Source organism: Podarcis cretensis (genome assembly GCF_951804945.1).
Source record: "Podarcis cretensis genome assembly, chromosome: 6".
In the NCBI taxonomy this organism is placed as follows: domain Eukaryota; kingdom Metazoa; phylum Chordata; class Lepidosauria; order Squamata; family Lacertidae; genus Podarcis; species Podarcis cretensis.
Window position 1 is genome coordinate 97,312,951 of NC_137175.1, and position 15,152 is coordinate 97,328,102.

General features: G+C 45.3%; 1 protein-coding gene across 2 annotated transcripts in view; it reads left to right on the forward strand.

Moving 5' to 3' along the window:
- The window catches only part of ASTN1 (astrotactin 1), a 237,384-nt gene extending 224,013 nt beyond the window's left edge, over positions 1-13,371 (forward strand). For both annotated transcript variants that reach the window (XM_079981107.1, XM_079981108.1), the window contains exons 20-23: positions 696-831; positions 1,744-1,844; positions 2,330-2,513; positions 7,617-13,371. In XM_079981107.1, the coding sequence (XP_079837233.1) occupies positions 696-831; positions 1,744-1,844; positions 2,330-2,513; positions 7,617-7,851 (656 nt within the window). In that variant the 3' untranslated portion in view covers positions 7,852-13,371. The remainder of the gene's footprint in view (positions 1-695; positions 832-1,743; positions 1,845-2,329; positions 2,514-7,616) is intronic.
- The last annotated feature ends 1,781 nt before the right edge of the window (positions 13,372-15,152 follow it).

The window sequence follows — 15,152 nt, forward strand, 5'->3', positions numbered from 1 at the left end:
CCCTTTAAGGTGTGATGGATAGGAGCTTCTTGGTGGTAGCACCCAGGATGTGAAATCTGCTGCCTTGTGAAATCTTTCTGACCTCTTCTCTCCCTGCCTTACAGAGCCAGTAAAAAAATCAGTGCTTGTTTGGCACACTCTTGCATAAATCAACCATGAATGTTGCTGCCAACTCTTCTGTTACTTTTCCACGTTTATTTCTGCTGGTTGCTGCTGGATGGCTTTGATTCTTATTGCTTTGCTTGTTTAAGCAATTGCTTCTATTTGAGGGTTGCAGCCACCCTGAAGGGTCAGGAAGGTGGGGTGCAAATACCTTAAGAATTAATTGCCAAAGCAGTCAATCAGAAGCAGAGTAAAATGGCTTTGGTTGCCAAACTCCTCTCCAGCTTCAATTTATTATTATTAACGTTATGACTATTACTATCTATATACTTATTTTTATACCACCCTTTTCCTCTGACAGGGACTAAAGGTGTCTTACAGATAAAAATGAGAACAGCTAAACACATAGAAAACCCCAATAATTAAAAAGCAATTAAGCATTAATACACACTCACATATAATACAATTTATTAAAAACATAAAAATTAATATGATTTATTAAAAACATGCAGACATTTCCTATGCTCCTCTGTCTTCCTTGCTCCTTGTCCATCTGCATTATCAGATAATGGCTGGGTTGCCTGTTTCCCTAGAGACGGTGCTGAGTTTTGTGGATGACATCATCTCTGGGGCCAAGTCGCCCTGCGCCATGCCAGCGCAGGTGCCTGACAAGCTGTCCGCCACCATCTCTTTGATCATCCGCTGCCTGGAACCTGACACCACCTACATGTGAGTAGCAATACCAGCTGCTGACTTGTCTCGAGCCCACATGTGGTAGGCAGCAAAGGGGAATAGACATCTTTTGAATTAAGATGGAGATGCAGGGCATAATAATAATAATAATAATAATAATAATAATAATAATAATAAATATATTTATATCCCGCCCTCCCCAGCTGAAGCTGGGCTCAGGGCAGCTAACAACAATCAAAATAATCCAATGATTCTAAAAACATTTCATTATAAAAATTAATTAAAATCAAATTGATGGCAACCAATAAGCAAAATTCTGTGCAGATTGCCAGAGGAGGGGGGTCAGGCTGCGCCCTGACCAAAGGCCTGGTGGGAACAGCTCTGTCTTGCAGGCCCTGCGGAAAGATGTCAAGTCCCGCAGGGCCCTAGTCTCTTGTGACAGAGCGTTCCACCAGATTGGAGCCGCGGCCGAAAAGGCCCTGGCTCTAGCTGAGGCCAGCCTAACCTCTCTGTGGCCTGGGATCTTCAAGATGTTTTTATTTGCAGTCCGTAAGTTCCTCTGTGGGACATACCAGGAGAGGTGGTCCCGTAGGTACGAGGGTCCTAGGCCGTATAGGGCTTTAAAGGTTAAAACCAGCACCTTAAACCTGATCCTGTACTCCACCGGGAGCCAGTGCAGCTGGTATAGTACCGGATGAATGTGATCTCGCAGCGAAGACCCCATTCTGCACCCGCTGGAGTTTCTGGGTCAGTCTCAAGGGTAGCCCCACGTAGAGCGAGTTACAATAATCCAGTCTGGAGGTGACCGTCGCGTGGATCACAGTGGCTAGGTCAGGGCGAGAGAGATAAGGAGCCAACTGCTTAGCTTGGCGGAGATGAAAAAATGCTGCCTTTGTTATAGCTGTATATGCTGCATGTATCTGGTGATATTTTCTGTTCCGTCATCAGGTTCACTCTCTGGGGTGTGGATAACACAGGGAGACGTTCAAGGTCAAGTGACGTGACTGTGAAGACTCCTTGCCCGGTGGTGGACGATGTGAAGGCCCAAGGTAACAGTACTGCTGCAGAGACCTGCCCGTTGGCAAAAGAAGCTTCTGCATACAGCGCTTGAGTATCCTATTTTATTTTTAATCATTTTGTGTGTGAAAGAAACCTATTCCTGCAAGTATAAATTTTAGGGTTTCGGGTTGAAAAATGATGCTTTGAAAAGGCACAATATATTATCTGGTATGTACATCTGTGTTGCAAGTTGCAAAGCTAGGTTGCTGGTAAAGGGCCTGCGGGAGCTCATCTTTGAAATCCTTGTTCCATCTTCACTGTTGCACTGAAACACAAAATGCCTGTCTTCCCTTTGCCCTGCTTACCAAGGGCGGCTGTTTCCCCAGCACTCTCCCTTCCCCCTTCCCAAAAATGCTGTGTTGAGGAGGGCAGCTGTGATGGGGAAACGCTTATTTCCAAGAGGCGCTATTTAAACTCCAAACTATCCTTCACTATGTCGATCAACATTTCACCTTCCCTTTTTGTTTAAATCCAGAAATAGCAGACAAGATCTACAACCTCTTCAATGGCTACACTAGCGGGAAGGAGCAGCAAACGGCCTACAACACCCTGCTGGACTTGGGCTCACCAAGCCTTCACCGGGTCCTGTACCATTACAACCAGCACTACGAGAGCTTTGGGGAGTTCACCTGGCGATGCGAGGATGAACTGGGCCCCCGGTAAGATGAGACCTTCTGTGCCATGCCGGTTGCTTCAGAATACTGTATCTGCCAAGGTTCTTGTCACTAGCCTTGACATCTTTAAGCAGCAACATGTAAAATGGAAAAGATACTGGGAGTGTGTCTATGCCACAGCATGGCTTAACTGGTTTAAGAGTAATTATTTTTCCCCATAGCAGTTCGAAAGCACATCAAGTGCAAGCAGATAAATAGGTACCACTCCAGCGGGAATGTAAATGGTGTTTCCGTGCGCTGCTCTGGTTCGCCAGAAGCGGCTTAGTCATGCTGGCCACATGACCCAGAAGCTGTACGCCGGCTCTCTCAGCCAGTAAAGTGAGATGAGCGCCGCAACCCCAGTGTCGTCTGCGACTGGACTTAACGGTCAGGGGTCCCTTTACCTTTTTACCGTTCCCCAAGGAGTGTTGGGAACTATGGCTTTGTGAGGAAATAAGTATTTCCGACATAGTTGCCCATATCGTCACCAAACTGGGATCCACAGGATTCTTTGAGGGGAGCCATAACAATTAAACTGATATAAAAGGGGCACACATGTTCTGTCCTTTAGATCAGGGTAGTGACACATATTAGATGCCAGAGGGCTGGAAAAAAATAAAGAATGCTTGATTAATTTGCACACCCAATCAACCCTATCAATAGGCCTCAGAGCAGATTACCCTATAGCAAGTGGCTATGGATGAGCTTTATTCTTAATTACTAGTAAGGTATGTTTTTAAAAAGATTCAAGAGAGATGTAAGAGTTAAAGGTAAAGGTAAAGGTACCCCTGCCCGTACGGGCCAGTCGTGTCCGACTCTGGGGTTGCGCGCCCATCTCGCTTAAGAGGCCGGGGGCCAGCGCTGTCCGAGGACACTTCCAGGTCACGTGGCCAGCGTGACGAAGCTGCTCTGGCGAGCAGGCACCATCGCAGCACACGGAAACGCCGTTTACCTTCCCGCTAGAAAGCGGTACCTATTTATCTACTTGCACCTAAGGGTGCTTTCGAACTGCTAGGTGGGCAGGAGCTGGGACCGAACGACAGGAGCTCACCTCGCCGCGGGGATTCAAACCGCCAACCAAGCGATCGGCATGTCCTAGGCACTGAGGTTTTACTCACAGCGCCACCCACGTCCAATGTAAGAGTTAATTCCCTTTAAAAAAAAATAAAAAAAAATAAACTCTGAAATTAGAGGAGTCAGGTGGTGTCAAGTTGATATCACCCAGCAGCATTTGATGGAGATCATTTCATCATAAGGATGATGATAAAACTTGGGGATCCAACTTGCTGCTTGGATCAGCTGCCTGCAGTCGGATCAAATGCACTTGTGACTGACAGGGCAAGCGACTTGCAGATTCCACCTTAACTAAGAGACTGGCTGCTCTGTTACAGCATTTTGTCCTCAATGCACTTGTCATCTTGCATACCAACAATGTCCCTCCTGCGTTGAGGGCTGGAAGGGACAGAGTAATAGGTCTTTTTCACCCTGGAAACACTTTGGAAGAGGCAGTGCAGCTCCTTGTAGTATATATCCTGTTTTTGCCCTTGGTCAAGCACATTTGGCAAGTGTTTGTATTGTTTCAAAAATCTACACAACCTGCATGATTCTGAGCAATAGGGGAATCAAAGAAATGGGGGTCTACATTGCAGGAAGTGAAGCCGAAATCCCCCTTTAACTCTCTTGGAGTCAAACTCAGTAAGAAGACAGAGATCTGCAGCTGGAGTTCACTAGTTGTTGTTTCAAGTCTGGTTTTTTTTTTGTTTTTTTGCCAAAAGCAACCATAATCTCACTGGGTTCAAGTCCCTTGGCACTTTATGAGACATATATGGCCCCTCCCCTCACTCCACAAATACTGTTTTCCTAATGAAAATTCCTTTCTAACATGCTGTTTAGGGAAAATCTATGTGTTGCAGCTTCAGAGGATGGGTTACACTGGGGAAATGTTGTTGGGTGGAGTTAGCTCCACTGTAGACTCAATTCAGATTAGAGACTTTCTTTTCTTTTTCTTTGCCAAAATGTAAAGCGATCACTGTTCCCCATCATCTCACGTGGTTTGGCCCAAAAAGACTCTGAGGGGGAAGACTCTTCATGGCTTCTTATGCTTTGCCATCCTTGAGCACTTCTTCAGCAACCACTTGGCTTTCAAGTTATTTCCTAGCAACAGTAGTTGCCATGACAAAGAACAAGCACCCAACAAAAAGCTGGGTTGTTGGTGACTCTGACATCTGGAAGCTGAAAGGCTGCAGGCTTTGCCATGCTGACACTTAAGCCAAACATCTGGCTTATATGACAGTGAGAGGTTAGTGGCAGTCTGTCAAAGAGGAATCTTGGAGAGTACAGTCCAGCCTGAACCCACTTACAAATTGTGTCCCCAGGCTTCTTCTCAGGAGCTCAGGGTGGTATCCATGAAGCCTCCTGCCATTTTGCTCTTGCAACAACCCTGCATGATAGATTAAGCTAAAAGACAGTTGCTTGCCAAAGCCCATCCAATGAGCTTTGCTGGCCCAAGTGATGCAATTAGACCACTGTGCCACACTGGTTCTGATATCCCGGAGAGCTCAGCTGATGAAGTTCTAATCCAGGGATGGGGAACGTGTGGCTCTCCAGATGTTGTGCTCCCATCAGCCCCAGCCAGCAGGGCCAATGGTCAGGGGTGATGGGTGCTGTAGCCGAACAACATCTGGAGGGGGTCCCATTCCAACCCTGCCACCATATTATTAAATTCAAAATATTTTAAGCAGTTGAAATTGTTCCATGCGCTTTCTCTCAGTAACTCATACAGCAATCATAGTGGCAGTTAAATTCAGTTCACCTGCATGCTGACCTCCACGGCCTCTTTTTGAGGTCAATTTGGCACACATGTGAACTGGGACTGAGCAAAGGTGACTCCATTGCACCTTTCACTGACCTCCAGGAGGGGGACAGAAGCACAGCTTTAATTAGGGGGTGGTTCAAGGGCTTCTTAATTTCTCCACCCCCCCTCCCCCCCCCATTTAAAAGTTAAGGCATGGTTCAACTGAGCCACCAACACATCAGACTTTGGAAATGGGGTCTCAAACGTCTTTGGGGAAGATGCTGAATAATAATAGTTGCCACCTCCCCCCAACCCAACCCCGTACAGTGCCACTGTCATAATGTAGCATGAAATGTATTTCCCCCAGAACATCTGTCTTGAGCCATAGCAACAGGGGGCTTTCGGGGGGGACACAGGGGTACACATACCCCTAAACATTTTGTAAATCTTTGTATTTTGGTCCATTTACTGTATTTATTTTTTTCCGAATTGAACTATAAAATGGTGATTTTCTTGAGTCAAAATGAGAGTACCCCTAAACATTTTCTTAAGAAAAAGAGCACTGCATAGCAACATATGTTCTATAAGAAAGTCAGCAGGAGGGTTTTGCCATGTTTTAATCTTGAAACAGAGAACTGAACCCTGAACATGTATCCCAAATACAAACAAATGTTACGATCCAGCAAACAGAGGATGCTAAATTAATGACTTGATGCAAAGGCCTCACTTCTTGGGCTTTAGGACAAGCTGCCCAAGGAGGGTAATGCAAATAAAATATCCTCATGTGAAAGCTTTTATGAGAAATCTAAGCAAAGGTGGTACACACACACACACACACACACACACACACACACACACACCGGCTGTGATCTAAGTTCCAGCATGGTTGATGTCTCAGCTTTCTCACATCTTTCTATTCTGCCATCTCTCTGGGCAAGAGCGATAGCTCACTGGTAAAGCTTCACGTGCAGAAGGCTCACATGCAACCCCTGGCGTTTCCAGGTGGGACTGGAGGAGAAACTGCCTTAAACTCTGGAGAGTGGCTGCCATTTTGAGCAAGCCACAACCACCGTCCTTCCCCTGACATCATACATGGCGTTGGGTGTGAAGTGGCCTTTCAGATTGAACAACTGGAAGCTGAAAGTGGCTCCCAGTTGGTTGTTTGCTGCAGCAGGGCCTGTTCCCACCACCCAGCAGTTTATGGGCAATAGGGGCACTCAAAGGAAGAGTGCAGGAAGAATCACAAAGCCCTTTCCCACACTCCCCATTTCAACCTGCAATGTCATGTGTTGAAAGGGGGAGTGTGAGGTGGGCTTTGCACTACCAGTATGGTTCAGGGGTCAATTCTTGGTTCCTCCTGTGTCCCCCCCACCTCCCTGCCACTACTGTGAGATGCAAGAGAAAGAAATCTGAATGTTAAAATGCAGGCTTTTTTCTGGCTCCCCTCATTAGTGTGGGGATGTTCAGGGATGCAGGAGAGGATATATTGTCTGATTATAGCCTTTCGAACTTGTGTTAACAAGTTCACAGTTTAGCAAAGTAACATTCCCCTTTTTAAACTTGCAGCGGATGCGTTTGCTCAGGCTCACTAAAGTCTCTATAATAATTGTTCTGGTATTTTTCCCTTATTCCCGCATAAAAGATAAGACACGACACAGTCTTCTATAAAATTATAAAAAGAGTTTACTCACATTCTGTTCACAATTGGATCCCAGAAGGCAGACTTAGCTTACACCTGGAAACTATCTCATAAGGAGACAGTCCCTTTGTCGTCTCTTGGCTGGAGGCCAAGAGAGCATCTTTGGCTAAGCAGATGTTTCTTCTTCGATGCATGTAGTCAGAGAGAGAGAGATGGCTGCCCTGCCCTGTGCTTTTGTTGTTACCTGCACAGGTGAGGCCACACCCACCTCTAGTCACATGCAGAGGAAGTCTGTCCCAGTCCAGAAGGAAACAGGAAGTTTACCTGCTGGCTGGACAAACATTCCTCCCCATGTGTAAACACGTTCACTCTAGAAATGTTGTACTTGACTGCTCTTGTGTTTCACATGTCACAATTGGCAGCAGGAGCTTGGGAAACCCACAAAGCATTTTGACAAGTGAGCAGGAGAACCCACCTGTCAGTCATGTAACCTAATGACACCAGGTGATCGACAGTTGTTTGACCATGCCCACTTGTCCAACTTGGCCGCTAAGGCTAATCTTGATAAGCATCTGAGAAAGTCCCCCACTGCTGGTGTAGAAGGTGGATTGCTCCCTGTGTTCCTGCTTAGGCCCATTTCTACTTCCCTTCCCTTGTCTCTTTCTGTCCTCTCTAGAAAAGCCGGTCTCATTCTCTCCCAGCTTGGGGACCTCAGCACCTGGTGCCATGGCCTCTTGCAGGAGCCCAAGATTGGTCTTCAGCGCATGTCGCTCAAATTCCTTGCCTGCCGTTACAGTGAGATCAAGCCATACGGATTCAGCTGGATGGAGCTGAGTCGGGACCTCAAGAAAACCTGCGAGGAGCAGATGTTGAGTGTCCTCTACAATGACTACGGGGACAGAGACAACTGAGAGGAATCAAGGAAAGAAGACAAAGGACTTCCTCAGAGTCGGGAGGAAGACAGGGAGTTTGGAGGTGCAGGATGGGTGGGTTTTGTACATGGATCTTCAGGGCATCAGATAGATCTCTAGGACAATGTTTAGCCAAGGAGAGGAGAACTCACTCGCTGCATTGGTTAGCCTGGCTTGACATGCTCAACAAACTTCTGACATTTTCAAGCTGTGTGGGACCCAGTGGGTGGTGTTTGGTATTTTGGGTGGGGGTGGGGGATTGCTCTGCTAAATTTGCCAAGAGGTTCCTCGGAGTGGTGTGGGGAGACAAAGGGGCTCGTGTGTGTTTTGGGGAGAGAAATCCAACTTCACACTGGGGTACAAAAGTGGCAGCCTGCTCTCTTCCCAAACCCAGCATAATTTCAACCGAACAGCCAAGGCCGAGAAAATAGGGGATTTGCTTTTGGGGACTGAAAAATGGAGGAAGAAAAAATGGAAACAGGTTCAAAGGAAGGTATAAAATGCTTGGAATGAGATGGATTAATATCCTAACTTTTACAGAGAAAGGTTTGTGCCTTCTTATGGTTTCAGCTGCTCTCGGCCATGTCTCCATTAAAGCAGGCGCCTCCTCTTATCCATGCCGCTGCAGAGAACTTTTTCTAGGATGTAGCTAGAGTTTCTCTATCTGTGGCCCCCACGGCTGCCTTTATGGCCTGTGACTTGAATGTACTTCATTGGGATGCATCAGGATCAGCTCAGACACCGCAAAGTTGCAGAGTGGCAGGATCCGCAATATAGCACAGAAGCTTCCTTAGCTTAATATGCTGGGGACAAGACCAGGATCAGAGACTACAGCATATAACGAAACTGGATTCTACCACCAGGAAATGAAAGTAGAATAAATTATGCAAGTATAATTTGTTTATTTGGTTTTTTAAAAAACCCTGGATAGCTCAGTTGCTTAGAGCATGGTGCTGATAATGGCAAGGTTGGAAGTTCAGTCCCCGTATAAGACAGCTGCATATTCCTGCCTTGCAGGGGTTGGACTAGATGATCCTCAGGGTCCCTTCCAACTCTATAGTTCTGTGATTCTATAATTCTATACTTGACTTATGAGATAGAAACTTGGAAGCAGAGGTTCAAATGATTTGTCCCACAACACTGCCATCCAACCTATGTCAGCAGGTGCTATGACTATATAGCGAACTGTGATACAAGGAAGGGCTTGCAGTGATCAGTATATCAAGATGGGGTGAGGGTCACAGGGGGCTATGAAGAAGAGGGAGGGTCTTCATTTGTTCAGGGAAGCCTCTTCCCACACGTCTCTCTTAAGTCCTTGTGTCCACAGCCAATGCAGAGGGAGATGAGATTCTCGACATAAAGCATTGTAGGTACCAAGAACCCAGGGATATGTAGTTTCCAAGCAGATGCCGAGTACTCAGTGGGGAAGTATATGTCTTGGTGTAACTGTGACATTGCTGAGTGATGAAGAATCGATTTGCTGAAGAGTTTTGTCTGCCGTCTACTCTCTCCTCCCCTTGGTTGTCTTCAACCTGCTCTAGAGGGTGGGGATTGTGGCTGCTGCTAAGCAAATATCCCAGGTGCAAGGAGCCCTGAGACTTACTTAGTGACCAGGCTGCCTAGTGCCTCTGCTGAGCACTCAAGTGCCCTCAAAGCCGGCTTGTCCCAGGATTCCTTAATGGCTTAGAGGTGTGCACAAATTCGGCCAGCATCCTGGAGCCAGAGAGGAACTTCTCAGGGAAATTATGGGCAGGAGAAATTTGAATTCTAAACCAGGTAATAATAAAATGCAGTGACATGACTAGAACCAATAAAATTGGGAAGGGCTCATATTGGCTTTAATTTGCTGGTGGTGACATGAATAATGAGATGAGCCCAGCCGACATAAGCTGTTGAAGGAGGCAAAGCTGCCCCAAACACTTTTGATCTTTGAGTGGGAGTACAGGTGGAGGTCTCATGGCACAACTTTAGCATCTCCCCCCCCCCACGCCCACGCTCGACAAGTCAGAAGCTAATGATTCTTTTTCAGGTATTTTGGCAGCAGGTAGTTTATTGGAATTAGGTACCACCAACGTACCAGGCAACACCTGGTGCTGCGGGTGTCATTTCAGATTTCACGCCAGAGTCAAGCAAGTTAGTTCTTGGATCCATTCAAAGTCAAACTTTGAAGGGGGGGGGGAAGTGTTTCTTGTTACTGCACCTGTATCTTTTCCCTACAGGTGGCAGAAACAGCTAGGGAATAGTTTTGGACAGAAAAACAGCTGGAGGATGAAGGATGAAGCACCTTTCACAGTTGCAGTCTTTGGCAGAAGCTTTTTACCTTAAACCAAAAAATTGTTGGGAGACTGTTGCCTGCATCCAGATTTCCAGCTTGGCCTTCAGTGTGCAAGGGCCAGTGAGTCAGTGCAGGGAAGCATCTCAAGTGGCAAAACAGGGCAGGCCATTCCTGTAAAAGGGTCCATCCTTCAAGGTGAGGGAAGCTCTGGGTTGGTGTACCACCACTGTCCCTCCCCCTCCCCAAATGTGCAGGATCCTGTCCTGACCCTGTTTTCAGCAGTTGCCAGCCAAATCTTCTGGACAATCTCCCCGTTGTTTGTTTCCCAGCAATTGTTGTTTCAGGAGTACGCTTGCTCTAAATTTGGATTTTCCTTTTTTCCTATCGTAGCTAATAACTACAAATAGAACCATCTTCTGTGTGTAGAGTGAGTAGAGTTGCCCAGATCCTACTCATTACTACCAATATCTAAAAGTAGTGCTAGATGTAGCAGGTAGAGATGTTCCTTCCAAGAGACAAGAGGCTGCTATTTTTACAAGTTGTTGTATACAAGGGGTGACTGACAAGAGAGGAAAATGTTAAGGTGACTTCCTCACATTCAAGGCAGGCTATGATGCTAGCTGCCAGATATCTCCAGCAGAGTGTCATCCCTAGAGATGGCCTCATAAGTGGTCTCTTTGTTCCTTCTTTTGTCTCACCAAAATGTGATGAAGAAGCATATAGTCACTGCCCTCTTGAATTTAACCTGAGTACCCTCAGTCAATTTTGAATTATGGTGCTGGAGGAGACTCTTGAGAGTCCCATGGACTGCAAGAAGATCAAACCTCTCCATTCTGAAGGAAATCAGCTCCCGGGATGCTCACTGGAAGGACAGATCCTGAAGCTGAGACTCCAATACTTTGGCCACCTCATGAGAAGAGAAGACTCCCTGGAAAATACCCTGATGTTGGGAAAGATTGAGGGCACAAGGAGAAGGGGACGAAAGAGGACGAGATGGTTGGACAGTGTTCTCGAAGCTACAAACATGAGCCTGACCAAACTGCGGGAGGCAGTGGAAGACAGGAGTGCCTGGCGTGCTCTGGTCCATGGGGTCACAAAGAGTCGGACACGACTAAACAACTAAACAACAGCACCCTCAGTCAAGTTGCCTGTAGTCTGTTTGACTATAGACTGTAGCCTGCCTATTATCTGTTAGATAATTGAAAATGGTACATGATAGTCTTTCTGAGTCCATCATATTTCTCAATGGTATAAATTAAAAATATAGACAAGAAGTTGCATGGGAGAAAGGGACTTTAGCCCAGCAGGAATTCGGTTGTAACATGACAAATTCACTAGTAATGACACAGTGACAGAGTCAGAGTCCGTCCCTTGTTGAGTGCTCTGAGGAGGGCAAGCAACTGCTTCTCCTTGCCCCTGATGGGAGAATATCTAGCAGAGCTGTTACTCACTAGAAGCCCTACAGCACAATTCTTTGTCTACTTAGAAGTAAGCCCTGTTGTATTCAGTGGGGCTTACACCCAGGTGGATGAGGTTAAGATGGCAGACTAAGTCAAGGCACTGTGTATTTTAATTGAAATATTCCAGAAGGGAAAATATGTGTTTGTTCTTAGATGATGCACACCCTTTCTGCAGCCAGGCACCACCTTAGAAGATAAATTCTCTACCATTTGGGAAAGGAGAAGGAACGTCTGTTCTAAGATGATGGTGCTGCCACAATTTTTGTAGCTACTTGTACTAAAAATAACGAACAGGTTTGAAAAACTGCTGCCAAATTGATTGGGACACCTTCTATATAAATTCACAAATTAATTGACTAAACGAGAAGCCTCTAATTTCTCAAATCGTTTCCATGCACATCCATGCTTAGTCTCTCATAGTATCTTTCTCTTGCCCCCACCCAACACTTTATTTTGCCAGGGCTCATCTAATGCTCAAGTCCTAATCCCAAAATTAGTGACAAATTTTTGCTTGAAGTAGTTTGGGAGTTCCTTGTTGCAGAATTCTGAACTTCCACCCTGAACGATGCAGCTTCCCTCTCTGAATTGCTGAAATAGTTCCCTTACAGTCTTGTGTTTTTTGTTACTAATTTTGCAGGTATTGTTCACTGGATTTTTATAGCTTTGGAGAGAAAAACTGACATTATAGCATTGTGGGACCACAGTAGGACCCAATATCCCATGCCCATTGCCACTCACAAGTACCCCCAAGAATGCTAACATGGGATAATTATTGAAAACTTCCTCTTAATGTAAATCAAAAGAGCAAGCTTACTGTTAGCATTTGGGGGCCTCTTTGACACCAGATTCTGCCATTTGTTTTAAATTGCAGTGCTTTATTCTGCCAGTTGCCCAAGGCAGACTTAGCTTACGATCCTAAGGTTTAAGAACAGCACATGAAAAAGGGGCGCCTGAACCAGGGTTGTAGCCTTTCCTAAGGCAACTTCTGCATCCTTAGGTACATCTCTAATCCTCACCACAGCTTACTCCCAATTCAGGTCACTCATCCAACTCCTGCTTCCTTTCCACAGACCAGCATGCAATTCCACCGCCAAACACACAAACACACAAACTTCTGCTTCTACACTTCTCTGCCCTTAAATTCCCCACCCCCTGCTCCATTATATGGCTGGGGGAGGTCAGGGTCAGGCCTTCGTTTTAAACCACCCATGTAAAACTGGCAAACAGGAGTTCCGCCATCTTGGATATGGTTGCTGCCATACAGGGTTTGTTTGCAGACACTTGGGTTGGGCCATTGAGCTTGCACCGTGGAATTCATACTGGTTCATATTGGTTCTTTTTAAAAAAAAAGAAAAGGAAGAAGAAATGCACCTGTCTGCAATCTGACTTCTCATTTATTATGGAAAGATACAACTGAAGTGGTTCCCCCGCCCCTTTACTATTATTTCTTCAAGATCTTGTACTGCTGTATTTGCATGGTTAGCTTTTGCTTGTTGTGAGATTATTTTGGTTATCGATATGATTGGGTCAGTTGATTTTCCCTTCTCAAATGTCTTATTTACTACAATTCTCATTTCTTGGTGTTCTCTTAAAAATATGAAGCAAAGTTTTGCTACTGTAGATGGATGGTGGCTGGGGCTGGCGGCGATGTCAGGAAAGTCAGTATTATTATTGTTATTCTTTTTAAAAACGTTTCAAAGTAATAATTGTAACACTCTGTAAAATCCAGATTACCATCTAACTGAATATTAAATGGCGCTGTTAGTAATTTGTGGGGTTAGGAAATTGCAGTGTCTCTTTATATTTTCAAACCAGCTGACATCTATTCCCCCCCCCCTTTTTTTTTGGTGTTGGATGAAATGTTTAGGCTATACTTCCTTTGCCTTCAAACTTAATTTCCTCATTAGTTTGCCAAGAAAATCCTGCACATTTTTGTCGAAGCTAGTAATGGGGTATATTTTCAGTCTGAGGAGTTTTAAATGCAAAATCCCCCCATTCAAAAGTGTCCCTCAACCCCTTTTGAGTGGGACTCAGACCCTTGAAATCCAGGTCTGGTTTGAAATGGGGTTTGGTCCTTGCTGATAGCCAGCTCTCCTTAGCCAGCTTCTCCCAAGTAATACCACCTTTATGCTGCAGAAGAGCACAGCAGAAATGGATTTATCATTTTCCCTGCCTCCCAAATTGAATCAGGAGACAGACCAAACTACAAACCCTGTGCTCTGCTGCTGTCATTTCATCCCAGGGAGCATGGGATTAAATCTTCTTTTGCCTCCAGATTCAATTTGGGAGCCAGAGGAAATGATACATTATTGTTTTTGAGAAAATGGCACTTAAGGGAAGTCCAGAAATGACAGCTCCAGCAAGTTTTCCTTCTTGTTGCTTGAAAAGGTGTTTGGGAGGGTTTGCATGGCAGGGGGAGGCATGCTTCATCTATCCTGCCCCCCACCCCCGAAAAAAAACATTCTTGGAAAATCTCTAAAAAGAAAACCCAGCTTTTGTGGGAGCATTTTCTAGGAAAGCTTAAAATGACAGAAAGAAAAAGGGTTTTGAGGCAAATGGGGTGAAGGTCACACAGAGACCAGGATATTGTTCTCATCCATTGAGGGGCCCTGTTAATAGGATGTAGGATACAATTAGATGTATTAGAACATTTGTGTGTGTGTGTGTGTGTGTGTGTGTGTGTGTGAGAGAGAGAGAGAGAGAGAGAGAGAGAGAGAGAGAGACTTTTCTCCTGATCCAGAGCTGAAATCTCTTCCCACCTGTCAAGCATCCTGCCTTTTCCTGACTTTGCGCCGTTCCGGTTTTCTTCTAGTGAACATAGCAAAAGAACTGGCTTACTTCAGTAAATGAAAATCGGCATTACATTATAACAGGTGAGTCAATGGCAAACAAAAACTTGCAGGTTTGTGTTTATTTCCTTGGTTAAATCTGCTCAAACGATGTCGCTGTCCATTTTGTCGGTCTGATCTTGCCTTTCTTTGCAGACAATACTTTCGCTTTCAAGTCACAGGCAGCAAAATGGGGAAAGACACGAGGATAGGTAGATTATTTATTTCCATAGATTTTTATAAAAAATAATTATCAAATACAAATAAAATAAAATAAAATAGCAGCAGCCTCAATTGTGAATAAAACCCTCCCTCAAAAAGGGGACAAGATGCTCCAAGTTGCTAAAGGAAATCCCATCTCCCCTGAACCGTAAAAAGAAGCAATTCACCCCAATGAATTTTCCCACTGGCCTGCCATCAGTTCTCCGGCTGAATGTGGCTTCTTCATCCTAAACCTTCATCCCTGTCCTTGGGGGGAGTTAACAATTTATTAAACACTGGGAGTTATTAATACTGGAATGCCTGTTTTAGACAAACCAGAAAGCTGTCTGGTAGCCAGGTGACTCAGGAGGGCTACCAACCAGGCATATGTACCTTTTTGAAGTCTGGAATCTCTGCTGAAGGAGTTGTATATGAAGCAACTGGCTTAGGTGTCAAAAGACACCGCTGCTGCCAATGTAAGGTCACATTTCTCCAATACACCAGAAAATAAACCCCCAACTCAGCCTCCGTGGTGAA